Source organism: Cygnus atratus, chromosome 2 (assembly GCF_013377495.2).
Source record: "Cygnus atratus isolate AKBS03 ecotype Queensland, Australia chromosome 2, CAtr_DNAZoo_HiC_assembly, whole genome shotgun sequence".
NCBI classification, from domain to species: domain Eukaryota; kingdom Metazoa; phylum Chordata; class Aves; order Anseriformes; family Anatidae; genus Cygnus; species Cygnus atratus.
Genome location: NC_066363.1, coordinates 160,033,423 through 160,051,191, shown reverse-complemented (window position 1 = coordinate 160,051,191; position 17,769 = coordinate 160,033,423). Strand labels below are relative to the sequence as shown.

The 17,769-nt window shown below is 63.0% G+C and overlaps 1 protein-coding gene across 1 annotated transcript in view; it reads left to right on the top strand.

Annotated features, from left to right (window-relative positions):
• MROH1 (maestro heat like repeat family member 1) overlaps positions 1-17,769 on the top strand; it is a 45,561-nt gene that overhangs the window by 14,745 nt on the left and 13,047 nt on the right. The window contains exons 17-31 of the mRNA XM_050708794.1: positions 227-346; positions 1,804-1,926; positions 2,926-3,072; positions 3,237-3,263; positions 4,979-5,101; positions 5,228-5,307; positions 5,747-5,879; positions 6,982-7,077; positions 7,249-7,353; positions 7,536-7,671; positions 8,162-8,274; positions 9,511-9,663; positions 11,064-11,218; positions 11,980-12,145; positions 12,911-13,107. Coding sequence (XP_050564751.1) covers positions 227-346; positions 1,804-1,926; positions 2,926-3,072; positions 3,237-3,263; positions 4,979-5,101; positions 5,228-5,307; positions 5,747-5,879; positions 6,982-7,077; positions 7,249-7,353; positions 7,536-7,671; positions 8,162-8,274; positions 9,511-9,663; positions 11,064-11,218; positions 11,980-12,145; positions 12,911-13,107 — 1,874 coding nt within the window. The remainder of the gene's footprint in view (positions 1-226; positions 347-1,803; positions 1,927-2,925; positions 3,073-3,236; positions 3,264-4,978; positions 5,102-5,227; positions 5,308-5,746; positions 5,880-6,981; positions 7,078-7,248; positions 7,354-7,535; positions 7,672-8,161; positions 8,275-9,510; positions 9,664-11,063; positions 11,219-11,979; positions 12,146-12,910; positions 13,108-17,769) is intronic.

The window sequence follows — 17,769 nt, the reverse complement described above, 5'->3', positions numbered from 1 at the left end:
GTCAGCAGCGGTGGGGAGGTTCTTCCTTGGGCTGGGCACTGCTTTGCGAGGGGACGTCTGTCCCGGTGCACCCTGGTGTCACCCGCTGTCCCAGCTCCTTATGGCCGAGCTCTGCCCTGCACCTAGGGCACGAGGCTGCAGGGTGCCACAAGGAGCAACCCTCGTGTGACCGAGCTCAGTCTGCCTCCAGGGGCTTCGTGGTCTGTAACACCTCTTGCTCCCCCAGAACTTCCTCTACAAATGCATCGGGACAACGCTTGGGGCATGCACAAGCAAAGACCTGGTACAAAAGCAGCTCCAGGAGCTCCTGGAAACAGCCAGATACCACGAGGAGGCAGAAAGGGAGGTGAGAGGAGTTGTGCCAGGAGCGCAGCCCGGGCATGCTGAGCTCTCTGGTCCCTGCCTGGCCTGGGCTCGCACCTCCTGGGGGTGGCTCCAGGGCACGGCCGCAGCTCCTGCGGAAAGGGGCAGAGAAACGGGGGGAGGCAGCCTGCAGCTGCCTGCTGCCAAAAGGGTTTTTTGGCTCCTGCTGCCTCCTTGGGATGGGGCTTGCTTGGCCCTGCGGGTTCAGGGAGTTAAACCTGCGCCACAGGAAAAGCCAGGAGGCGGTGCTGGCCTGGCTGCCTGGCCTGGCTCGCGTGGGGCCAGATGGGCCGGGCGCCCTTCTCTGACAGCGGCTGTTAAATTAGCTGAATCGGAACGGTCCCATCTTGCGTCTGGGTGTGCAAACCCAGCGGGGCCCCTCGGGTGGAGCTCTTGCTCCTTGTTTCTCAGGCGCTGCCCCATCACCCTGTAGGGGAGGGACCCAGCTCATTATGCTCCTCCGGGCTCCAGCCCAGCGAGGCTTCAGCCCAAAGAGCCGGTGTCACCGGGGGCTGCAGCAGGGCTCCTGCCCCTTCCAGAGCCGCTTCAGGTGGCGAAGGCTGCAGCAGCTCTTGGCTGCCCAGGGGCACTCCGGTGACATCCCTGTCCCTCCTTGCACCTATGCGCACCACAGGCGTGCTGCTGTCACTGCTGGTGATGCTGCTCTGCCTTTCCTGGGCAGACTCCAGCTCGGTCACCTGCCTGCGCGTGACCTGCAGCGTTTCCTTACCTCAGCTCAGCCCCTCCTTTGCTGCCTGAAGGCTCTGGGCACCGCTCTGTGGCTGCCCCGGTGCTGCAGCACAGTGGTGCTGGCTGGGCCCACGCTCCCTCTGGCTCCGTGTGCTCCCCCGGCTGGGGTCCTGCTCTCGGCCGGGACCGCCGCGTGGCGCTGCCCTGCTCGAGCTCCCACCGCTGAGCACGGCCCTGCCACGCAGCTGCCTCCAAGTGCAGCGCAAACACGAGCTAATGGTGCCTGGCTTCGCTCCAGTTTACACAGCTCTGTCAAGGGCTGCTCTTGAATAAACTGTTTATGGAGTTGCGGCCCAGCTTGCCAGACCTCCTGGAGGCCGTGGCAGAGAGGCAGGACCTGCTGAGCCCTGCTCTCAGCTCCGGCCAGCGCTTGACCGGGCTCCTGCCTCCCGCGGAGCGGTCGCATCTGCCCGCTGGAGCGTGCCGCATCTCCTGCCCCCGCGGCCCAGGCCCCGGCAGCAGAAGCTCCTCGAGCCGCATCCCAGCTGGGTCACCCAGCATTACCGGCCCCGCGTCCCCTGGAGATGCGTCCCTGCCCCGGGAGAGGGGAGCGCTGGCTGCCAGGGCTGCGCTCAGCTGGGCACGGCTCAGATGTTTGGAATTAAACCAATAAACGGGCTCTTTTCAAGTGTCAGTTGGGGCTGGTGAATTAATAGCTTTCTGCTAATGTGTTTTCTCCGCTTCCTCCAGGGACTCGCTTCCTGCTTTGGGATATGTGCAATAAATCACCTGGAGGAAACCCTGGCCAAGCTGGAGGATTTTGTTAGGTCTGATGTCTTCAAGAAATCTGTGGGACTGTTCAGTATCTTCAAGGTAAGGGAGCCAAAGTGCCCCCCCGTGACAGCCTGCAGCAAAAGGGACGTGCAGGCTTCTTCCGATACAGCACGTGCTGGAGCTGTGCTCTGGAAAGGAGTTAATTTCCTGCCTCGGTGCGTTCGGCACGGGGCTGGATTGCCCTCTGCCCCTCCAGAGAGGGCTCTTGGCACTGGGGGCTGCTTGGCTCTGGCTCCGAGCTCTCAGCCCGGTGTTCCTGCAGGCTCGGGTCCCAGGGAAGCTGCTGGCTCGCTGGGTGGGCTCGGGTGAGCTGCAGCGTGGCTTCTGTATCCATCAGGGCACCCTGGTGCGGTGTGGGGCTGCCGACAGGTCGGCGGTGGGCAGCGGTCCCATGGGGCTCCTGCAGCCGTGCGTTCCCCCGGGGATGGGAGCATCGATGCCCCGAGCGTGGGCAGCACAAGCCTTTCCTCGGACTTTCTGGCCCAGCAACTGTTTTAATTCCCAGACTCTAAGCCTGGGTGTTTGAGGGGTGGGATTAGCACCGCGTGGGCATGGAGGAGACCTTGGCCCTCCACAGAAAGATGGCCAGAGCCTGGCAGCCAGAGCCCTGCTCCTGGTGCAGAGGGAGGCTGCTGTGAACGGCTCCGTGGGGACAGGGCGCGTGAAGCCTTTCGGCTGTGATGGTTAATGGGGCAGTGAGTGCGGTTTCCTAGCACGGCAGCTTAACAGCAGGTTACCAAAATAACCTGGCCAGTATGGGGTGCGAGTACCTTCCCTGCAGGGCTACAGTGATTAATGCTGGATGGCAAATGGGGACTCGTGCCTCGGGCAGAGACGTGCTGTGAGCACAGCTCACATGCACACCTGATGCTCCAGCAGGGCTCTGGTAGGCACAGCCACCACCAGGATGGGGAGCAGAAGACTGAAACCACTGAAGGGGGGGGCCTGGCTTCCAGGGGTACCTTCAGCTGATGGGCAGAGCCCCCAGAAGCCAGCCCTGGGCTCCCCAGCAGTTAACTCGCTCATCTGCTGTAACAGGACCGCAGTGACAATGAAGTGGAGAAAATAAAGAGCACCCTGATCCTGTGCTATGGATTTGTTGCCGTTCACGCACCCAAGGAGCTGGTGCTGTCCCGGATCGAAGCAGACATCCTGAAGAACATCTTCCAGTACTTTAACACCAAGGTAAGCCGTCAGGATGCCCCGTCCTCCCTGGAGAGGGCTGGGGCAGGCAGGCTGCTCTGGGTGCTCTGCCCTAACGGTCCCGCAGGGACCTGCGGCCAGCCTGGGAGAAGGTCCTTTACCGCAGCGTCTGCTCACTCGGGCATTGCCCATGTCTTGTTTTTCAGGTTCTGGGAATAAAGGTAGAAACCAAGGTACAGTGTGAGGCATTAAATCTGAACTCCTCTCTGCTCTTTCCTGCTGTCTCTGCCTGCCTCTTGCTCTGGGCTCCCCTCAAAAGCAGCCCCACGCTGCGCTCGCAGCAGTGGTCCCCTGCCCCTGGGGACCTGGGACAGCCTCGGGAGCTGCTGCTCCTCACCCCGGGCTCCATGGGCAGGTCCCTGCTGCTGGAGCCATTGCCTGGAAGTGCCAAAACGCACAGCAGAGGGAAAGCGAAAATGCCTTTCTGGCAGGACAGGAGGAGTAGGTGAAAATGTGTCACTGCAGGGGTGAAAAGCTGAGCTGCCCAAAGGCTGCACCGGCCTCCCTGCAGCTGCCTGCGGCCAAGCTCGTGCACTCACCGCAGAACCCGAGCCTGCACCCTGCACCCGTCCTGCCCCGGCCCTTCCCTGAGCACTCTGGCTCGCAGGGACACGCTCACGCAGGATTTCTGCCTGCACCATGGGGGCTCCTTTGGGGCCGGGTTCTGTGCTCGCAGCCGTGGGCAGCGGGGCCGTGCCCAGGGCACTCCTGGTGCTGTGCGGAGCGGTGCGCGGCCCCCTGCCCCATGGCGAGGGCAGCCCCCGCCTCCCACTGCACATGCTGCGCCGGGGACGCTTGGGGACTCCAGAGACCCAGCTGCAGCCCGCAGCTCAGTGAAAATTCCCTGAACTCATTTTCCTGCTTCCCCCCGGAACAATCATTCAATCAATCAATCAATCAGATATTAAAACGCAGATCGCTGTCCTGGGGGGAGCGGGGCGCTGTATTTTTATACGTGCATTTATATATTTTAAAGGCTGAACAACAAAAATGGCATTTGTCATGTTGAAGTTAAGCCGTCAGGCCAGAGACTCCTTCTCCGGGCTCCACTAATGCGTTTTCCTTCTGGGCTCCTGCTGGCACTAACAGCCTCTGCTGTCTCTCTGCCCCCGCGCACCGGGGACGCTGCGGCTCGGCCCCCGCCTGCTGGGCTCAGCTGGGCGCGGGGCGCAGAGGGCTGGAACGAGGGGAGCGCCTTTAATTGGGGCGAGGGGCCCTGCCTCAGCTTGTGCACGTCCAGGAGCATAAAAAGGCCTTAATAGCCATTATCCCATTTCCTGGCTCCGAAGGCAGGCTGCCCGCCCCCTGGCCCCGGTGCTCTCCGGAGGCCGTTAATCCCGCAGACAGCCCGGGCCAGGCGGGAGCTGGCGGCGCTGGTGGGCAGGCAGCGTGACCGGCGGTCCCCTGCTCCACGGGTCACGGCCCGCCAGGCTTCCTGGGGGGACCCGGAGCCCGCGTGGTCCAGGATGGGCACCGCTTCCTTCGGGACAAAGAGCAGCGTAGGAGGAGGGCTGTGAGGTGCAGGGCTTCACCTCCCAGAGTTGCCTTCGGGGTTTGTGTGCTCGGGGTGCTGCTGCACCAGGGAGGGGTAGGCCCTGGGGCACCGTCCCCTTCCCCACGCTGCCTGGGCGCAGGCTCCCGGTGAGCCCGTGACTGGGGGGTGGCTGGCAGGGACAGGTGCCCATCTGCTCCCCTGGTCACTCAGAGCCTGTGATGGGGATAAGGAGCCGGGGGGCTGAGCCCATGTGCTGGTAGCAGCACAGATCAGGCCCTTGTGCCCAGCCTGGGCACTGATTTTCTTGGGGGGGCACCAGTGCTGGGTGGGCTGATGAGCTGGGGCTGCGCAGGGAGCCTGGCCTTGGCTTCTCACTCTGCCTTCTGTGCTCAGGACCTGACCTTGAAGCTGTGCCTCATCCGGAGCATCTGCATGATCAGCCAAGCCATCTACAACGGTGGGAAGTGCGGGGACTTCGTCTTCTCCCGCAAAGCTGAGCTCGTGGCCCAGATGGTGGTGAGAGCAAACCCTGCCCGCGTGGGTCTGGGCAGGCTGGGCGCGGGGCCAGCGCTCGCTGTGGAGTTTGGCCCGTGTCCAGGGCAGGCAGGGGGCGGATGTGACCGTCCCCTTGGTCTGTTCCAGGAGTTCATCAAAGCAGAACCGCTGGATGCCATGCGGACGCCGGTTCGCCAGCGGGCGATGGTCACCTGCACTTACCTGGTGTATCCTTCCTCTGGGGGAAACCGGGGCCGTGCTCCCCCACAGAGCCTCGCCCCGCGCTCCCGTTTGCCCCATGGGCCCGCTGGCAGAGCTGTGCGCAGGCACCCGGCGCGGTCACGCTCAGCAGCCGGGCTCGCACGGCCGCCAGCTCGCCGCCCTTGGGCTGGGTTCTGCTGGGCTATGCAGGAACTGTGCTGCAGAGCCAAGGGCACCGCGCACTCAGTTGCGCAAAGCTGACTTCTGCGCCGCGGTTAAAAATACTTGAACGCGTCACAGCCCTGACACAGATACAGAGAGCGCCCTGCCTGCCTCTGACCGAAGCTGGTGCCACCGAGCACGGCATCAGGTCAGCAGGAATTCACGTTAAAATCCCCGTTGCTGCCTTACCCGGGTACAGGCCCACTGTAATGCTCAGTGCCCCTTCCTTAACCGGCGGAGCAGCGTGCTGGAGCCCCACCTCAGCGACCCCGACCGCACGGAGCTGATCGACACCTGCCTCGCCAGCGTCCTCGCCCTGCCGCCGGACCCCGGGCAGGAGAGGGACGGGATCGGTGGCGATGCCCCGCACAAGGAGGTGCGGGCTGGGCACAGGGAGCTGCCCTCCTGCCTGAGCCCGGGCACGGAGCTGGTGTGGCACAGCAGGGTGACGTGGCTTTGTTCGCTCCGAGCGCTGCCCCCAGCCACCTTCATGGCCCTGTGCCCCCCCCTCTGGCTGCCTGAGCACCTCCCCGGCTGCAGCGCGGCCGTGGGAAAGGCTGCTTTCAATTCAGCTGGGCACCTCGGGGGAAGCGAGCTGCACCATTTCCTCTGCTCAGTTATCTCCTGAAAAGGCCTGGCCCTTCTGCGCACTGATAGCAAGTGAGAAAATATGTGCTTATCAGCAAGTCCAAATGCTGCTAATAAGAGCATGAAGTCCCTCGAGGAAAAAAATCAAATGATCCTGGAAACCCTGCGGGGTAGAAGGGGCCTTTACATAACCAGCTTTTGAAAGGCTGCAGCTGCTTCTCAGTTGTGGTTGAGTGCTTAATGAATGAAAATAACATGCTGCTAATGAAGTTGTTGCAGCTGCCGGGTGGCTGCAGAGCAGCCCCTGCTCTGCAGGATCGCCTGCTGCTACTGCGGCTCCTCCAAGGTGAGCTGCGGAGCAGGAGCTGGGCTCTGGCTGTCCCCTGCTCGTGTTTGCAGGCACCTGGCTTAAATGTTGACGTTAATAATCCTTTCCTCCTTTCCCGTCCACCCCGTGAAGCTTTGTAGTTTTTATTTTTTTGGAGTTTGTCCCAAAATAAGTCCCGGAAGGAAACTATAAGCATCTTCAAAGGGCTCATTCAGCCTGGGCTTGCTGGAATTTATCCCCAGGTGGGAGAAGGACCAAATTCCCTTCTGGAAAGCGTGCTCTGAAGCATCTGTGCTGGTGGGCTCCGCTCTGGCTAGGTGCTGGCACATGGTGCTGATTGCAGCCACGTGGTGCTAACCCTTCCTACGTGCCCCAGTGCTTCCAGTTAAGGTGGATTTGTCAAATTGAGCATCAGTCCCTGCTGCCTTTTCCTCCCAACCCAGAGGTGGCTGCATCTTGGCACCCAGTGCCAGATGCCCAGATCCCTCCTCACGTGCCCAGCCTGGCTCTCTGGGATGGGGTGCGGGGCTCACATAGCCTGTAATCAGCCTTTCCTCCCTAGATACTGTACGGTGACACCCTCAGTGCCCTCAAAGACCTGCTGAAGAGCCTCCTGCAGAGGAACCTGACCCCCCACGGGCTGCAGGACATGTTTGCGGTAGGTGCAGCTTGCAGTCCTCGCTTCTCCGTGTGACACGGGTCTACCAGCCCCCGTCCTCTAGGTGCTGGGAACACAGCACGACTGCGTGCCACGGGTGGCTGCGCTGAAATACATCTTGGCTGTGCAATGCAGAGCTCCTGCTCTCCTTTCTGATGCTTTTCCCCATAGCACTTAGGACCCTGGATCAAGTCTAACAAGGAGCAGGAGCGCCAGCGCGCAGTCGAGGTCAGCGCTGCCCTGCTGGACTTCTACCTGGGCAAACTGAACGTCAGCGTAAGTGGACGCAGTGCTCGAACATCCGCCTTCCCGCTGCCTTCAGCCTCGCTGGGATCAGGCGTGTGTCCCTCCTGGGGTGGGCGCTGGGCTTTGCTGCAGCGAGGGCGTGCTTGCTGCACCCGCTGGCGGCAGCCCCGCGCTCCCCCCCCGCCAGCATGGCCGCGGTTGTCTCCCCGCAGACCGTCGTCCCCTTCTACAACCTCGGCGTGCTGATCGCGCTCTTCTCCCCACGCTGCTCCGACTCCCTGGCCAGCGTTCGCCAGCACGCGGTCGACTGCGTCTACTGCCTGCTGTACATCCAGCTGTGCTACGAAGGTGGGCACGCGGGCAGGGGGCGCGGATCCCGTCCGCTGAGGGGGGGACCTGCGAGTGCTGATTGCTGCAGGGGGGCCAGCAGCGGGGCTGGGGGGAGCATGGGTGAAGGACTCATGTTTGTCTGGGTGTCAAAAGCACTTGCAAATGCTGGAGCACAGCTGGAGCAGGCTCCTGAGCCTCCCTCAGCCTGATCTTCCTCCTCTCGCCGGGAGAGGTCAGTCCTCCCCTTGTGGTGCTGCGAGCGCAGACACGGAGGGAAAGCAGAGCCCGTGCGGTGCTGGAGGGGACTTTGGCTTGGTCCTCTCGTTGAGAGCAGTGGGTCCCTGCAGGGCAGGCACCTCTGGTCCTTGGCAGCAGCCTCAGTTCCTCAGCTCCTCCCTGGAAACTGGGCCAGCTGCAAGCAAAACCCAGCGCTCTGCAGCATTTGGAGGTCCCTTTTGGGTGTAAAGCCTGAGGAAGGCTGCGAACTGAACACTGCCTCTGAATGCAGGGTTTGCCCGGGATCACACGGATGAGATGGTGGAGGGGCTGAAGGCTCTGAAGAAAGGCCTGGAGGAGCCCGACTTCACCGTCCTCTTCCATACCTGCCACAACATTGCCATGGTAAGGCAGGGCAAAGCCAGCACGGCCCCGGTCTCTGCAGGGTGCTGGAGCTGCAGCAGGCTTCGGGCCGGGCCGGTTCCGAACAGCCACGTCGGGTGAGGGCTGCTGGGGAGCCCTGGCCTCGCCCCAGGAACCAAACCACTTCACTCTTCTCCTGCCCTGCTGCACGGGTCCCCTGGGCAGCCCAGGGGATGCTGAGGGCACCTCGCCCTGTGGGGAAGCTGCCGGTCCCCTCTGGGCACGAGGGCCCCAACAAGGACATCTGTGCAGGTGCTCCGGGGGCGCAGTGCCCCGCTGCGCTGTGGCTCAGTGCATCTGTTCAGAGGCCTGGTGTGCAGCCTGGGCTCTTCAGCCATCAGCACTCCCAGTGCTACCATCGAAAATTCACCTTGTGTAGTTAGTGGAGGTGGTTTCTGTCCTTGTTGTCTACACGCTGATGGGGAGGGACTCTGTCTCAGCCCCATAAGACCTGCACGGGGCCCCAGCGTGCTCCGGGATGGAGACTTGAGCGCATCGTGCTCCTCGTCGGGAGCTGCTGGCTGCAGCACAGCCCTCGAGGCCCCGCCGCTGGTTGTGTCCAGCTGCAGCAAGTGGTGGTTCCCGGTGCCTTCCCAGCGTGGTGCTGGTGTTGGTGAAGCAGTGAGGGGCAGCCACTGGTCCACATGTGGCATGCTCAAACCACTGCGATTTGAACAACGGGGACAGCATCTGGAGCCTGGTGGTGATGGAGGGGTGCGCACCCTGCTCCTGCGAGGGCGAGCTCTCTGGTGGCCCCTTCTGCACAGATCTCCGCAGGCACTGCTCCAGAAGGGCTTGTAGCTGTAGAGGAGCTGGTAATCCCTTTTTGTCCTGGCAGGGCTGCCATCCCCCAGATGCTGTGGCTGTAGTGATCCTTATTCCTACCAACCTTGTTACTGATTGTCCCACGCGCAGGTCCGGATGAGACCTGGGGGCTGTCCTCAGGGCGGTGGCTGGAGCAGGGTTACCAGTGCGGTTGGGTTGTCCCAGCCCATTCCAGGGGAGCCCCAGGTTGTTGGGGGCAGGCGGCCTCTTGCTTCCAAGGGGGTCTTGTCCTGTCCCTGGCTGGTCCTCCTGCAGGGCTCCGTGCCAAGGAGCAGCCACACCACCACCCGCAGCAGCACGACCGTCACCCAGGCCCTGCCAGCCTCATCGACGGGCCCGGTCTGCTCCAAGAGCGACAGAAACCCGTCGTTAACTCCGCTCGCCCTCCTCTAGGTGGTTGGGAAGCGCGTCCCTCCGGACCAGCTGATGAGCCTCCTGCTCGCCATGTTCGAGGGGCTGGCAGACCCCGACAAGAACTGCTCCCGAGCAGCCACCGTCATGATCAACTCCCTCCTCAAGGAGCGCGGGAGCGTCCTGCAGGAGAAGGTGAGCTGTGCCCGGCCTCGGGGGCGAATGTAGCCCTGGAGGGGCAGCCCTCGCCGGGTCTTGCTGCCTGGTGTCCTTACCACGTATGCAGCCCTATAACTGTGGCCCCACCTGCAGCCGGACTGCCGGGTGACGGGCTCTGCTGGTGCAGGCGGGGTGCTGCGCTCAGGGGCAGGAGCGTGGTGCCCAGCGCGGGGAGGGAGGCATTTAATGCCCATCCCAAGGGACTTGCTATCGACTATTGCTGTTGCATTTCTGGCCAGAGGAGTGCTTGCCCAGAGCTCCTTGGGGCTGTTGCTCCTGACCGTTGCCGTTTCCCCTGGGCACGTGTGCGCACGCTCTCCTCCCGCGTCCTCACGGGCCGGGGAGGCTGCGGTGCGGTGCGGAGGCGGTGGCTGCTGGCGAGGCCGGCTCCGTTCTGGCTCTCGCTCGAGTTGAGGAGTTCAGAGGAGCTCACTTTACCAGAAGAGCTCAGGCTCCCTGTGAAACCTCTGCAAGCTCTGGGGGAGCCCAGGGTTCCTGGCTGGGAAGCCAGTCTGGATGCTTGCAGGGCTTAGAGGTGCTGGACACAGAAGGCTTTTTTGTCTAATCCACTACCTTTAGGGCTAAGCTCCCCCTTTCTCCTGCGGTAATTGGAAACACCGGGTCTCTAGCCGCTCCTCAGGCTTGCTTTTGCGCTAGAGCTTCTGCTGAAGTCCTGTTCACTACCTATTAGCCTCTCTCCGACATGGGATTGCTCCAGCTTACATGACTCACCTTTTGGTCAGATCCAGTCCAGCCCAGATCCTGAAACCTGAACTGATGCTAAGCCCCGGAGTCCGTGGGGCAGACCCGCGCGCAGCTGGGGCCGGAGTGCTCTGCTGCTCTGCACTTAATCTCTGGAATTTGCTGCCAGGCCTGGTCTGTGCATGAACTTCCTATTTGTCTTAACATGCGTTTTACAGCCTGCAGTGAGTGCCGAGGTGTCTCCCTGCGTTCAGCTTGAGTTCCTCGTAGGAACTTGCTCGCTGAGCTCCTCTAACCAGCCGCGGCGAAGCTGGGGTTTAGCACGAGCGCCGGGCCAGAGGGCTGCAGCGCAGGGGCTGGGCACACCCTCGTTGGGTCTTCCTTGCCCTGGGGTGCTTGGCAGTGTCACCTGGCTCTGTGTGGCAGGGGGACACCCCCGGGGGATCCTTAGCCTCGCAGAGGTTCTGCATGAGCCCTGTGAGTGGCGAGGCCTCCCCCAGCCCGCAGACTGGCTGCCGTGTCTGGTGGTCTGCCTGCCCCTCGGTCGTGTGCTGAAGCCCTGCTGCGATTGAGGGGAAGGGGAACACATCCCGTCTGCAGGGGTGTCCCGTGGTCACCCCGGGTGCTCGCACCTCCTGGCCCTCAGCTGGACACTCTGCCTCCTCCTCCCTCAGGTGCCTGACATCATGAGCATCATCCACAGCAAGCTGCAGGAGGTGGACGAGGAGCACATCAGGAAGGCGGCCCAGCAGACGGTTTACATCCTGGCCTCCCAGCACAAGAGCGTGGTGGTGTCCAGCCTCCTGGGCAGCGCGCTGCCGTTCGACAGGTACCGCCCGGCTCTGCCGCGGTGGCCCGGCGCCTGCACGTGCTCTCAGTGCCGGGGCTTCGGAGCAGCTTTCACTTAAGCTGCAGCTAATCTTCTGGCTCCTTACCCCAGTAATCAGACCCTGCTGGAATTTCCTTTGTGCGCTCAAGGATCAGCACGTCCACTTGCTGCGGGAGCTGCCTTTCCGAGGGCTTGCTGGGCTTAGAGGCGCGAGCAGCGCGAACGAGCAGAGCTGGCCCCAGAGAGCTGAGCGTGGCTGGGTGCTCGGTGCTGCTGTACGGAGCAGGACACCCCCCCCTGAGCAGAGGCTCTCCTATTCCTCGTTCTGTAAGCCCTGCTCCGCTCCTACCAGGGCAGGCAGCTTGCAAACCACGTAGGGTAAAGCAGGACCCCTCCAGGTGCCGGTAGTAAGAGAGCCCTGAGGGTTTGGGCTGGGCAAGGCGCAGGAGGCACCGGCCGTGCTTCCCCTGGCTCACAGCGCCTGGAGCTGCTGTGAGCCACCCACGGTGGGTCTCACACCAGGGCTTGCCTCGTTGGCTCGCACCCCCTGGGCTCGCTTTGCCCTGCAGTGAGGTGCTGGCCGCAGGAGGAGCGGAGCCAGGTGGCTCGTGTCCTTGTCCAGCGGTGACGCACTCCTCGCCCGGGCGTCTGTGCCATGGGTGACGTGCCCCAGGTGGTGCCGGCGTGGGGGGGGGTGCTGGTGCTTGCTGCCCCTCGGTGTGGGGCACCAAAGCAACACTCCCCTCTCTGCTCTTCTCCAGCCACACGTGTGCCATGTGGAGGTCCCTGGCCGCCGAGCCCACCCTCACCTCGCAGATCCTGGAGCAGCTCCTGGAGAAGGTGAACAGGGACGTCCCGTACAAGGAGAGCAAGTGCTTCCTGCTGGGGAGCGGGTCCGAGCGCATCGCCACGCCGCTGCCCCTGGCCGTAAGTGTCCTGGTGCTGGCCCTGTCCCGTCCCCAGCCCCTTGAGGATGCCGGTCCCAACACCTGGAATGCTTTTTTCATTTCCTTGGCTCGGGGGGGTTGTGCCAGGCATGGACTCTGGAAATAACGCATCGCTGTGTAATGCCTATTAGAGCTAATCCACAGGCTCGTAAAAAGCCTCTCAGGTGTCCATCCTCAAGGGAGACCACTTTGCATTTTATCCCTTCAGAAAAATAAACCCAGCTTGGCAGCTTTCTAAGCAGTAAAGCAGCTGTGAAAATTTCCTCCTCCTCTGAAGAACCAAATGCAGATGGTACAGGATCGGCTGCGCTGAAAGCAAACATTCCTCCCCTCCCCGCTCTGTTTTTAACACCCCTGTATATTGTGCCGTGTAATTACGGCTTTTTAAATTGGCCGGAATAGGGCTCTGCAAACGCAGCGTGCCTGTTGTCTTCCTGCCCGTAAAACCCAAGCCCTTGGATCTGCTCCGCATCCCCAGGTACGGGCTTCAAGTCTCGCCTTCCCCTGCTGGAGACACCCGGGTTTCCAGGGGAGCAGTGCTTCTAACAGCACCCGCGGCTGGGCTGGAGCCGTGTTTGGGGTGCAGGGAGATGACGCTGGTGCTAGATGTCGGTGCTTCGTTAGGCTCGGGGCTGCAGGAGCGAGAAAAAGCCCTCTCGCTGCCTCACCAGGTTATTTACTAACAGATACCAGCGTGGTGTGGGAGATCCCCGCCTAATCCTCCTCTCCCGCGCTCTCTCTCCAGGCCACATGTGCTCTGTATGAGATCATGTCTGCTCCGGAGTCTGGGGCAGCAGTGCTGGGACTCTACGCGCCGCTGTTTGTGACTCTCCTGCTGCGAGTCAGCTGCACCGTGGGTGTTCAGCTACCGAAGAGCCTGCAGAGCAGGGAGAGGAGGAGCAGCAGCCTCAGCCCGGCCCCCCGGAGCCTCCATCCCTGCAGGTACGGGGCAGAGGGCGGCTCTGCGACCCGCCACGTGGAGCTCGGTGCCCTCGCGGTGCGCGCGGCGTTCCTGCGGGCCGGCGGCTGGGCGGCAGCACGCTGGCCACAGCGTGTTGGGTACGAAGGCCTGACCTCGGTGCTGTGGCCTGGGTCTGTTCTGTTTGTTTTGCTTCCTCCTGCGGAACAGAATCTCTAAATTGGGAAGCGTTAAACGAGCCGCTCCTGCGGCTGCGGTTAACGACGCGCTCCTTAGCCGCAGCGCCAGGGCCCTGCTGTGCTGGTTTGTGCTGCTGCCCCCGGGGGGCCGGCTCCACGGGGCTGGGCTGGGCATGTCGGAAGGGGCTAATTTCTTCTCGGGTGAGGAGAGGAGCTGGCAAGACCAAAGCTTCTGGCTTCGTCAAGTCGATGGCTGCAGCACGTCTTAGTCGTGCCAAACTACTGGCTGCTTGAGCAAACGCATCAGGGCCACGCCACCTTCTCCATGCAGACACAGCCGTGCTGAGCCCAGCGGATGTCTTGTCCTCTCTTGGTGCTTTCAGCCCCCGGTGGCCGAGGAGGAGTCCCGGCAGGGCCAGGGCCGCAGACACGGCGTGTGCTCAGCCCTCCCCTGCACACGGGGCTGCGGTCCTGCCTGGTGCTGGGCTGCGGGTGCCTGGCGGCTGGAGGAGCTGCCAGCGCCTGTGCTGGGGTGGGCGTCTGCAAGGCCGTTCTGTCTCTCTTCTGAACAAGCATCCTCTGGCTGCTGGCCCCTGCGCCTGGCTGGGGTGAGCGAGGTGCTTCGGGGTGCTGCTGGCTCCCCCTGCTCCGGGGGCTCCTGCCCCAGCCTTGCTCAGGGCCAGCTGGCGCTCTGCTGCGCGCTGGTGTAAGCACAAGGTTTCAGGCTTTGTAAAATTAGTGGGACCAGCCTTTAATGAGCTCTTCCTTTATAGCCTGGGAGCATGCATGTGCACCTAGGGTGGCAGGGATCCCGGTGGCAGCGGAACTCCCTTTCCTGTGCAGGGCTCACGTCAGCACTTGCTAGGCCGGGTGGCTTGGGCTTCTCTCCTTGGTCTCTGCGTGATCCCAACTTGAGCAAAACCTGGGCAGTTTGGTTTCCTCCAGCCCAGACCGTGCCCAGCGCTGACACTTCATCGTCAGAGGCTGTGTAAGCAGCTCTCGCAGGGTAGCAGAGAGAAGCTAGTCCCTTCGGCTTCAGATTGCGCCGTGCAGGACAGAGCCACGCAGCGTGCCCGCGGGCTGGGTGTCTGCCCGCTGGTGCTGTGCTCTGCAGTGCAGCCACCCTGCCCCAGTGCGTGGGGTCTGGGCCGAGCTCCCCAGGCTTGGCAAACGCCTTCATGTGGCCGCATTGAGCGCCGAGCTCAGAGCGGCGGGCGCTGCGCTGCTCTCCGCGGACAGCAGCTGCTCTGTGCTGCGGGGACAGGCAGGGCGTGCTCAGCGGCTGTTTGGAAAAAAAAAAAAAAAAAGTGGTGCTGTAAAAATGACAAACCCAGGTGAGAATCACTGCAGCTGTGAGTAATCTGCTGGAGCCAGACTGTCGGGTGCAAACACCAAAGGGTGCCCGTTGGTTTGGAGCAGCGCGTGCTGGCGGATGCACGCAGCCCCGTGCACCCGTCCTCTTCGGAAGGGGGAGCCCAGAGGACATCTGCAGGGGAGGCTTGGCCCTGCCTGCAGAGGAAGGGGCGGACGTGGCACCCCTCTGCCAGATCCGAGTCCCGTGCCAGCCATTGATCCATGTCGCTGCTGAGCACTGTCAGTTCCTGCTCGTTTCCCGCAGTGCCTTGGCACCAGGAGAGGTGCGAAGTCGTGAAGGCAGAGCCAGCACAGGGCTGCGGGGCTCTCCCCCCCGGGCTGCAGCGTGTCCCTGTCCACCGGCAGGAGGCTGGCTGGACAGGATGGCCCCGTGGGTCCCTTCCAACTGGGGATGTTCGGTGGTTCTGTGGCTCACCCGTGGGGCTGCCAGGCTCCTGGGTGCGGGGGCAGCGCGAGCCCCATCCTGCTGGGGCAGAGGGTGAAGTGTCGGCTCGCCAGCCTCTGCCTGCGCCCTGCCCGGCTCAGTCGTGGTGCTCCTGCCATGCCGAGCAGTGCCGGGGCTGCTCTGCTCTCCTGTGCCTCTGGGCTGCCGGGGCTGTGCCGGAGCGAGGAGCAGGGCTCGTCTCTGCAGCCCGTGGAGCTGGCGTGGATGCGAGTGCGATGCTCGCGCCGCACACGGCCGCTCCCCTGGGGGGGCCTCGTGCAGTGGCTCTGGGGCCGGGCCAGGCACTCTTCCCGGCACTCACCCTGTGTCCCTCCGTGCCGGCTGCCGCTGGGGCTGGTGCCCGAGGCAGCACCGGTGCCCTTAGCATTCGGCCCTGCCTCCGACAGCTCATGTGTCGTGGCAGCCCTGGCGTCGTGGCCCTGGGTGCCCTCATCCTGCTGCAAAGGGTCCGGCTGACGAGTGTTGCTTACGTTTGCTTTAAAGCACATTAAATCTGTGGAGATGCTGGGGTGAAGCCCGTGACCGAGGCAGCAGCAGCAGGAGGTGCTGCAGCCTGGCCAGGCCTGCCATGCCTGCGAGGCCCTTGGTCGGCTCGGTGTCTGAAGGCTCCCCTGCGGGCGGAGGCTGTGCCCTGGTTTTCAGGCTTGGTTTTCTTACAGGCTATTATTAGCCTTGGGGAAAAAAACAAAGCCTGGAGGAGCGCACAGAGACACCAAACACAGTGGCGGGGAGTTAAAAGGGCTCTGGCATCACTCGCCAGTTCATTTGTCAAGTCCCAACGGCGAAGAGCTGCCGCTTCCTCGCCCCGGGCGCGGCGGCGTGGGCTGTGCTGAGCAATACCCTCCGTCTGCTGGGCACGCGGTGGCGGCCCCGGTTCCATCGCGGAAAGCTCCTGCTCGCTCAGAGGGGGACTTTTCCAGCCCGGAGATGTGATGAGTGGAAACAGGTTGTTATGCTGGATGGCAGGGCTGCTATCTGATTAGCATTTTATTTAGACCACATGTTAGAACAGAATTAAATGAACCTGATGTGTCGGAGGAGCGGGCTGGAGCACGGCTTGCCCTGCCGCCGTTCCTGTGCCCGTGGTGCTGGCAGCTCCCTGCACCCGTGGCACTCGGCCTGTCCCCTCGGGGCGTTTCTGCGGGGGGCTTCACGCAGAGCCCCGGACCCGGAGCGGACACCCCTGCTTCCTCTGTGGCTTTGGGTTGCGCGTCCAGAACTGTCTGTTCTCATCGCGCTCTTCCCCGTTAACGACTCCTGGAAAAGAGGCACGGGCAGATCCCAGCCAGACCCCGCACCAGAGCCGCGAGCAGGACTTAAGGAAACTTGAAGCAACTGGTTGCCTCCCAGGGAAGGAGGCGTAGGAGCCAGGAACTGCTGCTCTTCCTCCAGAAGTGTCTGGACGACAAGCAGCACTCGGGACGCAGACCAGGACACGCTGAACTATTGCCGTGGCTGCTCCTCCATCGTTTGGGCTGGGCGAGCCCGCGTGCCCCCCGGCCATGGCTTCAGTTCCTGTCCACGTGCACTCCACTGATCCCGAGAGCGAGCCTTTGGGGTGCAGGAGCCCCTGGATACTGCAGTGAGAAAAGCTGATGTGCTGGCAAGGAAGCGGGAGGGAGTCAGCGGCTCCCGGGTACCCGTGTTGCAGGCAGCACCGGCACGGGAAAGGGAGAGCCCCCATTGTGTCCCTGCAGCCCGCGGGGAGGCAGCCTCCTTCCTCCTCCCCTCCTCTTCCTCCCCCATCTCACCACCGAGCGGGGCAGCCAGCTTGGTCCAGGGCTTGCTGGGTGAAGCGGGGAGGCCGGTGCTGCGGGGAGGCCGGTGCTGTGGGGGTGTCCTGGCCGCTGCCATCGCCAGGACTCGTCTGAGCGTGGGTGTCCTGGTGACGCTCGCTCTGCTCCATCAGCGCCCTGCCACCACGCTGCTGGCACACGGTGTCTGTCCTCAGGAAGGAAAACGGCCCTCGCTGCAGCTCCCCGGACGGGGCTGGCACAGCTGTGCCCGTGCTGGGTTTCCTGGTGCTGTTTCTCAAGTCTCAGGTGCTGCTGCAGAGCAGCGCTGCCCTGGCTGCCCCCTGTTCCCCAGGGGTATTGCCGGGGGGCAGGAGGGTGCTGGCAGCCGCGGGCCCCTTCCAGAAGTGGCTGGGGCCGGGGGCAGGGGCCAGCAGGCTGCTCTCAGGGCCGCGCGGCTGCTGCGTGGGTGCAGGCAGGTAGCTGGGGCCGCGTGTCCATGAAGTCATTGCTGATGGATGGAGGGGGAAGAGGCTTTGTCCAACGCGCAGAAAAAACGCCGAGATGTGAAATTCCAGCCTCGTCCCAGGAGCTGGTTACAATATCAAAGCAATTTCCTGTCCGCGTTTTGAGTTCTGAGTCTCCATGATACTTAAATGCCAAAGAGAGATGGTAAAGGTGAATATGATAGCTTGGCAGGAAAAGGAGTTTGGAAGACACAGGCTTTTGTTGGAAAGGAAGGAAGTGTCTATAGGACGCTGTGGAAAAAGCAAAGCTTGCGAGCGAGTGCTCGGGCCGTCTGTCCCGCAGGAGCCGCCTCGTGCCGTGGTGGCTCGCTGGCCCCGGGCTCCCAGCCCCCGGTGCCGTGAGGCCGAGCCAGGAGCTTGTGGGGAGGCTCGAGGCGAGTGGGGGCTTGGCTGGGTGATGGCCCCCGAGAGCCAGCGCCGGGCTGGG